Source organism: Carcharodon carcharias, chromosome 5 (genome assembly GCF_017639515.1).
Source record: "Carcharodon carcharias isolate sCarCar2 chromosome 5, sCarCar2.pri, whole genome shotgun sequence".
NCBI lineage: Eukaryota > Metazoa > Chordata > Chondrichthyes > Lamniformes > Lamnidae > Carcharodon > Carcharodon carcharias.
Window position 1 is genome coordinate 50,104,095 of NC_054471.1, and position 9,377 is coordinate 50,113,471.

Below are 9,377 nucleotides of genomic sequence, written 5' to 3' on the forward strand. Positions count from 1 at the left end.
CATTTCGATCTAGACTGCATCACAGCCTTGATCCAGCATGGCCAAAAGAGCTGAATCCAGAGTACAGATGAGAGGAGCTGCCTTCAATATCAAGGTAGCATTCAAGTATGGCATAAAAGAGCCCCAGCAAAACTGAGATCAATACAAATCAAGAAAAACACAGTCAGTTAGAGTCTGAGGTCCTGGTTGTCAGAGGGCAATCGTCACTGTCCCAGGACATCACTGCAGGAATGCCTTAAGGTAGCATCCTCAGTCCAACTATCTTCAGCTGCTACATCCATGGCCTTCCCTCCATCATAAAGTAGGGTCCCTCATGGATGATTCTACAATGATTAACTCCAGGCTTGGGCTGACAAGGGGCAGGCAATATTTGTGCCATCTAAGTGCCAAACAGTGACTGTTTCCAGCAAAGGAAAGCCAAACCACCTCTCTCTGAACTTCAACGGCACCACAATAGCTCAGTCATGCATCATTGACATCTTGGGCATCACCAATGATGAAAAGCTTTCAATTCAGCAATATTAATAGTATGGTTACACGACAAGGGTACGGCATGGGTACTCCGTGATGAATGACTTATCTTCATCACCATTTATAAGGCTCAAATCAGGAGTGTGATGGAATACCTGAATGGGTGCTACCTCAGTACCACAAGAAGCTCAACACAATCCAGGACAAAACTGTTGATTTGACTGGAGCCTCAACCACTCAACCCAATATCCACCTCCTCCATCACCAGAGCAATGTAGCTCCAGTACATGCCAACTACAGGTTGCAATGCATGAGCTCACCAAGCTTATTTCAACCACACTTCTGAGCCCTGTGATCTCTTAACAATAGGAAGGACTAAAGCAGCATCATCCCCAAAAGGCCCTGCCCTCCGTCATACCATATGTCCAAGTCAGGATGATGTATCATTGTTTGCTGCTGGTTCTGGAATTCCCTACTTGACACCACTGTTAGAACACCATCATTACAATGGCGAAAGAAGTTCAAGAAGGGGGCTCACTGTCACCCTCTTAGGCAACTAGGGATGAGCGCTGAATGAATGCACTTTCACCAGAACCTCAAATATTTTGTGCATGTATTTTTAAAAAGCCCTGGTGACACTAAAACCCAGAAATTGCTGGAGTGACATACCTCATGACGAGCACTGTGAATTAGATTATTTACCTTACCCTTCAGATTGTATTATCTTAGCATCGCAAACTGGAGATGCAAATTGATCGGTGCATTTGCGACATCATGAATGCGGGCCCAATGGTCTATCTTAGCCCATGATGTTTAAGCATGGAGAAAGAAACAATGAATGACGGAGAGGGTAATACCCAGGGTGAACTGGAGTCAGATTAGATATAGAAAGTGGAGGAGGGTGATAAAGAAATATTGCATTGAGAGAGAAAAAAAGGCAAAGGAAAAGTTTTTTTAAAATGTAAATTTATCATTTAAATTTTAAAATCCTCCCGGAATAATTTATTACCTGCAGGAGACTCCAATTTCACTGTTTCCATTCCGTGCCTCCAATGTCGTATGCTGTATCAGGACCATAAATTGCCTCATTAGCAGCATACTTTTAACATGAATTATCAGCCCTAAATGGCTTTGGTGAGATTAATTCATGTCAATGTTGCAAATTCAGCAATTCCAGGAGACACAATGGTGAGGTTTGTGGTGAGATAGCAATTTATTCAGCTTTGGCAATGCTAACTGCAAAGTGGTGCAATCGAACAGCAACTTGTGGCGAATCAGAACTCATGGACAACTCTTCCTCACCACAAATTCCCAGGGGGAGGTTTAGGTTAACGCACTAATAATGGAAAGCACCATGATCTTTCTATTATTTAACCAGCAATTTCTGAGCCTATAAAGTTGGCAGGTGTCTCCTTTGTGAGATCTTGACCTCTGCTATCTTGCCTTAAGATTGCCATCCAAAACATATTTTCTTTGTTTCTCTAAGCCAAGTGGTTCCTTAACCACTCAGATAGCGCAGCCTCCATGGCATTGTCTTGTATTCTCTCACAAGAGGGCAAAAGAAAGCACAAATCACAAAGCCAGCTTGATGGTCATGAGAGAAACAGAAAGATGGAATGAGAAGAACAACTAGAGGAATGAAGTGAAACATTAAAAGTGAGCATGTCAATTTTCACACTATATACATGAACTTCAAAATGATATTCAGCAATACAAAAGTAGGTTTTGTCTTTGCAAACACAGATCAGAGCCACAGAGCATTTTGAGTTGTGTAATATTTGGATAAAGGATTTGAGATTGCAAGGCTATCCTTTGCTGTAAAAGCAACTTGAACTGTTAAATTGAGAGTATCACACAGAATCATATTAACACAGTATCAAAGTGACTTAGCTTACTTTTGAATTTTGCAACCAACATGTTAAATCAGACCAGTAGGAAAACTGAAAGACAAAAAAGGCAAACACAAGCAAAGAGATATGGTAAGAGAGAAGAGGGAAAAAGAATATTTCAATACCAAATTCACCTAAGGATGTAGAACTAGCACCCATTCATGGTAATGCACGAGGGAGCTACATTTTCACTGTGTGCTTGTATTGTTATGAAGCTGAAAAAGATAGCAATCTGTATAAGAATGCACAAATGCAGTCATAGGGTACTGCACCCCTTTGTCTTCAATCATTAGAATGATTATTGAAGACAATCAGTGACTGAAAGAGCCACATCAATTGGAATAGGGCAGCAAACTCAGATTAAAGCATGACGTATTGTCCCCTGCAGTGCATGCCACAGACTCCACTTGCCTTTTAACCAGTTTTATGTTTTTGCTGTGAGTTGATGCCTCAGGTACACAGTTGATTTGTGACTGATAATCTGATATTGAGGAATCTCAGGTCTAGGATTTACTTGGTTTTGAGAGGTTTCCATTTTGGACTGGTCCTTCTCCTTTCTCTTCTCCTAAGCAGCTTTATATCCTTTATTGGTTATCTTTAGTAGAAGTCAAGTTATCAAATACTTTCTCATCACCAGCAGTTTTAACTTTAGCGAAGCAAGGAAATTTATTTGTACTTAGATGCTCAGTGTACTGGACAGCAATCAAGAGTGGTAGCCCTCAGGGTGAATTTTACCCTAGCTCATTAAGCTTTGCTGAGGCCAACACTAACAGTGCACTAGATTAAGACAGTTGAGTCTACACAAGTCAGAAATTTTACCTAGAAGCTTCTACTCTGTACCACACTGGGTGGCGCATTAACCAACTAGGTTGTTAAAAGAGCTCTTTTTTGCTTAGAACAAAAATGCCACAATTAGGGATATGAAGAAACTTTAACTGTGCTAATTTTGCACATAATTTTACTGTACCCATTTAATAAATAGAATATTGCAGTGAAATAACCTGATAAAATGTTTAAAATCATTCACTCAGAGCATTGAAATATTATCCCTCACGTTATAGTTTGAGTTTTTTTGCCTCAGAACAATTAGAGTTACCATATCCAGGCAGTATGACTATCACTGCAGGGTCTGTTTATGTCACTATTGTGTACATACACCATCGGTCCACTGTTTTACTGTGCAAATACAATCAAATATTATTGATGCATGAAGATGTTTCAACAGTGTGAACGCGGCTCCAGCAGTATTGGTGGCCTTCCAACCTAAGGAAAACAATCTGCTCAAACTTTTTTGAGCGAATCAGACCAGCTCTCAAGCAGACAGATGTTGTTGCCCGCGTACTAAACAGGGTCCCTGGTAATCTGTCTTTGGAGGAATGTTTGAACAAAAAACAGGTAGGTTCCATCCCTTCTCTGGCCATACAGAAAGATACTTCCGATTAACTGATCAGGGAGCAGTATTAAAAGGTGGACACGCAGGAGTCTATGACTCAGATGGGTTTCACTTAGTCGGTTCAAGGAAATAGAGCTGGCAGGAATGGGGCTACTCCAAGTAACCTCCCCTTCCCCCATCCCTCCCTCAAAAAAGAGCATATCTGTTTCACAATGTAATCCAAGCATTTCAATTAAGGGATAATTGAATACCAGACTGTTTCCCGTGCAAGTACTGAATATACCATTACCAGATCTGTAACAAAAACATAGGTTCAAAGATACAGATGCATTCTACAACATCTGCAGCTCTGCTTCTCGCTCTATTTCTCAGTTTGGATGATAACAGGAGCTGTGCCAATCACCACCAAATCAATTTCAAAAAACAGAAAAGTAATAATAAAAAATAACTTAAGCAGAACTAACCTTATTTTCAAAAAGTTCCAGTAGTAAAGATAGGCCTTTACATAACATATAAGGTGAGTAAAATGTGACTTTCAATTATGCACCAACCAGCATCTTGTATTAAAATCACTGCATTATTCGAATGCAGATAATTATTTAAACTTCTGGCAAAGTATTTTCTTACATACTTCAGCAATACACTAACTACAATGTCAATGGATTAATGCAAAGTTATGATCATCAGGCCACTCTTCTTATATATACTGAAGATTATCTAAACACATCTATTCCACAAACATACAATATTCAAGGTTCATTCAGTATGGCTTCATAATAAATACAGACATTATGTAGCAACTTGTACCAATGGTCTTTTTCTTCATCTATGTCTGTGGGGGGTGGGGGGTGGGGGGGGGGGGGGTGGAATCACACCAATCCTTCTGTATTTCTGCTAGCAAGGGAAGCAATTTGATCCCTTCTAGGCTGTAACTTGAGTAGGTCACTGTACACTATGATAAAATTCCCTAATCCTGAGCCAAGTTACCCTGAGGGGCCCCTCCTCCTCTTCCTCCTCCTCCCAAATGGCCTTTCTCATTCCTTCGCTCTCACCCCCAAGCCCGCTTCCATCACCCCCCGCCCCCCCCAACTACCACATCTCTTTCATTTTCTCTTACCTTAAAGCTTGAAAGCTGATCTGCTTTGCCTGCTCGTGTTACAGTTTTTACAGCTTAGGCTAAAGTCGACTGCCTATTGCTGTATGCATTCCTTTCTTTTTAGTTTACCCTGATTACTTTCCACGGTTATTTTACACTGGTCCAGATGAAAGTCAGTCAAATGAAAGAAACACACTGAGACTTTCTTCTAGTTTTTCAGATATGAATCCACACAAGGGTACATTGTGTTCTTAAAATTAAACGAGAATCCCACTCGCACATTTTTAATTATATACGATATAAGAATGTTTCAGTCACAGATGTAGATAACATTGAAGTAAACATATTTTCTGTCACAATTTGAACACTTGGAGAGACGCAGAAATGGCACATTAGTTTGGCTTGAATTATTGTTCACCATGATTAATAAAAAGCTTTCAACTTTAAACTGCACAGCTGCTTTATGAAAGATACAGTAAGTAAAGGCAGTGATTTATGACATCCATCTTTAATAAAATGTCTTTCATGTCTATGAGGATGCTAATGTCTGTGAAAGGATATTGATTTAGACAGAATGGCTGTTACAAACTTATGGGGCAACCCAAGTGATACTTCTTTACAAAACAAAGGCTTTATCTCCATCCCCAACATCCTTTATCCTGGATCACATTTACAAAAAGTGAAAATGCCATGTGTTATAAGAACATTGGTACAGAGCCTGTGAAGTTTCTCCCCCACCCCTTCAACCCTTGCTCCCACCCGCCAAGCCAACAACCCCCCCCCCCCAGCACCACTTCAAACAATGTTGTTTTTGTTTCTTCCTCTGCAGTTCAGACAAACATCTGTTACAGAGGAATGACTATCTCACAAACCGCTGAGTCTTGCTGTAGCCAAAGTAAACAAAACAAACCCAGAGAATTTAGCAACCATCCCGCACAGTCAGCCTTTATACCCACCAGGATAAAATTTCACAGCAACATGTTTTCATCAAAATTAGTTAATTTGTAATCCGACACCCAAAAGATTCACACAATAAAGATGTTTTTTTAAAAAATTATGTTGCAAATTTCAACACCTCCTCTCAATGATGCAGTTATTCAACAAAAACTAACGTGCAAGATTTTGTCACAGAGCAGCAAGCGAGACTCTACAATATCACACTTATATTCCAGATAGATTGGTGAAGAAAGTCTCTACAATTAACAAACATGGTGAACAATCTAAACATTTTCAACAAATCTCAGTGAACTCCTGAATGCGCTTACGAGTCAAAAAGGTATTTGTAGGCATTGCTCAATTAACTGAAGCAAACTGAAATAATGTGTAACATATTTCAGCAAGAGTGCTAATGGAAAAAGTAGCTTTCATCTTAAAAAATTGTAATCAAGGCACTTTATCAAGTGATAACAATCCTGGTTGCAGTCCATATTTCTAGTTATTTGGGAAATGGGGAAACAAGGATAATACCTAATGTAAAGTGACAAACTCAGATGTTAGATAGGTAACTAATATACTTCAGTCGATTTAACAGTCAGCATTTTTGAAGTAATCTTTTGACCACATAAAATATTTGGAAACTGTGTAAAGGCATTTTCCCTTTGCTGTTTCAAAAATTAGAAGATAATGGTATTAATAATTAACATGTCACGATACCTCTCACATATTTAAAGAAATAGCATAAATGATCAAAGAAGCAACGAGTCCAACACACGCACATCTGGAGTACACCTCCTTTCACACTCACGTCCCTACACCTACCTCCACACATCTGGGAACTGACAGAAGACAACTCATTGTGTAGAAAATACTGTTGAATTACCCGGGGAGGAGGAGCGGAGGAGGGGGCGGTGAGGAGGGGGAAAGAAATCTTACTTTAACTAGAATAAAATAGTTAATACAACGATGAAAGGATGTGTCAGCTGTCTTTCCACAAGCCAGATATTGGTAAGTAGAAAACAGCGTCGGTGTTGGAAGTGAAGAAAACGTGTGTGTGTGTGTGTGGGGGGGGGGGGGGGGGGGGGGTTGTGGTGGTAATGGGGAAAGAGGTAGAAAGATTAAAATGAAGGGTTGGTCGGTATCTTCACACATTCCGGGCACTGTAGTCACAGCCTCCTCTTTTCACTTTGACAATTTAATTACAGATCTGCCACTGACTGGTACAAAGACAGCACCAACCGCTGCAAATGCACGAAAATGCCCACTCATTAACTCCAGCCAGCATCAGTGGATCACCAAATCTGCAACAGATTTGCTTCTATTATTATACGCGTTATTTGGATGTAATGTTTGATTGTTAAATGGGGATGGGATGGGGATTCACTGACGCACAAACGTCTAGGATTCAGCTTGCAATTTTGTTAAAAGAATTTAAAAGAAAATAAAAAGCCCGGCTGTTTGAATTCCTCCAAATAGATGCACCACCTTTATTATTGTTCAACACCGGAGACAAAACACAACACAACAGAAAGGCAGGCAGACGGGACGCAGACCAATTGCTTTCAGACTGAGCCCCAGTTTAAAGCAGTGACAGGAAGCCGTACCTTCATCTCCTCGTTTATTTCCCTCTTGACGGGGTGAGCCGGTTTTCTGCTCCTCTTGTTTTCCGGCGGTCTGCCCTCCTTCTCCATCTCTGCCATGGTTTGTATGTATGTATATGTGTGTGTGTGTGTGTGTGAGAGAGAGAGAGAGAGAGGGGGGGAGGGAGAGAGGGAGGGAAAAGCCGCTAGCCTCCCTCCTCCAGCCCGAGCTGTCACAAGCCTCCTTTCCCACCGAAATGTGACGCCGGCGGCTTTTGCCTGTGTGTTGGATTTTCCTTTAATTCCTTCTCTCTCTCCCCCCCCCCCCCCACCCACCCCTCTCTCTCTCTCTCTCTCTATCTCTTTCTTTACTCCTTTTTTTCCCCCTTAATTGTCGGCTGTCATTGTCGAGGTGAGGAGAGCGGTTGTGGAGATGTGCCTGCTAACGCCAGAGAGGGCTGCAGCTGGCCAGCCAAGTCAGCCATCTTCAGTCTCCCACTCTCTAATTCCCCCTCCCGGATCTCTCCTCCTCCTCTCCTCCTCCTCCCCCCCCCCCCCCCCCCCCCCCACACTCTCTCTCTCTCTCTCTCTCGGAGTTTGCAGCCGAGCGGGCGGTGAGACGCCGCTGCTTTTTCGACAGCCCACTTTTTTTTTTGCAATGGGATCATGCACACAGACAGATCCACAGAGAGAGAGGGAGGGGAGAGGAGAGGAGGGCAGGGCACGGGAGGGGAGGAGCTTCCACTCTCTCCCAACACTGTCTGACAGCAGCAAAGCAACGCCATGTTCCCGAGGTCACCGTGTCCCTCTTTCTGCTCATTCATAACCCCGCGCGTTATTTGGGCCATTTGGCTCTCTTTTGATTTTAATCGGGGAGGCTAAATATTGCCCCAACGCGTCACCCACGCGGTTCGCTCTCCCCCAGTTCTTTTTTTATTCTCACTTTGGTTGAAAGGAATGTACTGATAGTACAGTATATGATTTCGGGGTTGTTTTTTGGGCAAAAAAATACAATGGAATGGCTAAGGAGAATTTTACGAGGCAGCCCCTGTGCACTGGAAGAATTTTGCTGCGTTTAACTCGGCCAGCGATCCGCACTTGAACAGCCTGAGCGTTGCTCATTGAGCAGCAAAGGTGCACCGTAGTTCAGGATTTTTGAGTTGCTCCTTTGCCTTCCCCATGTATTGTTTCACGGACGGTTGTTCGATTATAGCTTTACAATTAATCAGCCAGTGGCGGTGCAGAGCTAACACGGCACAGCCTAAATCATATGAACACATTTGCACTGTTCTTTTCTTTTTTTGCAAAGATGAGAAAGCAACAGGAATGGTCAACACGAAGCTCGGGCTCATTCATCCCTTGGGTTCTGGTGGATGTGATGCACAGCTTTGGGAAACAAAGAGGTTTGCCGAATAGTTTTCGTGAAGGTGGTACCCTTTAAAATCGATGCTATGAAAGAGTGAAGAAGGTTCAGGCAGCCTGATTCTTTGGAGTGTTCTAACTGGTGTGTCCCTTTATAAAAGTGATGCAAAGTCTACCGTTACAAGCGACTACATACACCTGTACGGGTTATCAACAACACCAGTAGACCGGGGAAAATAATAAAAGCCTATCCTGTCAGAGCTTCTTGTAACTGGACTCAATACTATAAATAATGAAATGTTGTCTCACTTACATCCAGTTTCTTAGCAAAACTTAAGACCTTAAAGGGGCGCTGTCTTTACCAAAAAGTTTTCAGCAAACTTTTCTTCCTTTGGTTGATAAATACATGGCATGACAATGCAAATTATTTTGAAATATGCCAGAGATCACCTGTACAGATTTGACATCCAACGTGCCTCCGCGCCACAGCAGTTAACAAAATCAATAGAACGCTGAATTACTTCGTCAAAACAGAAAGCAGAATCAGAAACCAGATACAAGTCAGAAGAGGCTGCGCTCAAACCGTATAATACCCTGATCGGAGCACACCTTCAATGTTGTTTCTAATTCTGGTGACCATAACCCAGGGG

The 9,377-nt window shown here is 42.0% G+C and overlaps 1 protein-coding gene and 1 long non-coding RNA gene across 5 annotated transcripts in view; one reads left to right on the forward strand and one right to left on the reverse strand.

Annotated features, from left to right (window-relative positions):
* Window positions 1-7,676, reverse strand: part of sobpa (sine oculis binding protein homolog (Drosophila) a) — a 343,731-nt gene extending 336,055 nt beyond the window's left edge. For all 4 annotated transcript variants that reach the window (XM_041187129.1, XM_041187128.1, XM_041187130.1 and 1 more), the window contains exon 1: window positions 7,390-7,676. In XM_041187129.1, coding sequence (XP_041043063.1) covers window positions 7,390-7,485 — 96 coding nt within the window. In that variant the 5' untranslated portion in view covers window positions 7,486-7,676. The remainder of the gene's footprint in view (window positions 1-7,389) is intronic.
* LOC121277597 lies at window positions 7,406-8,985 on the forward strand. Its single transcript, XR_005942950.1, has 2 exons — window positions 7,406-7,486; window positions 8,675-8,985. It is a non-coding gene; the product is annotated as an uncharacterized LOC121277597 (long non-coding RNA).
* Window positions 8,986-9,377: the final 392 nt, after the last annotated feature.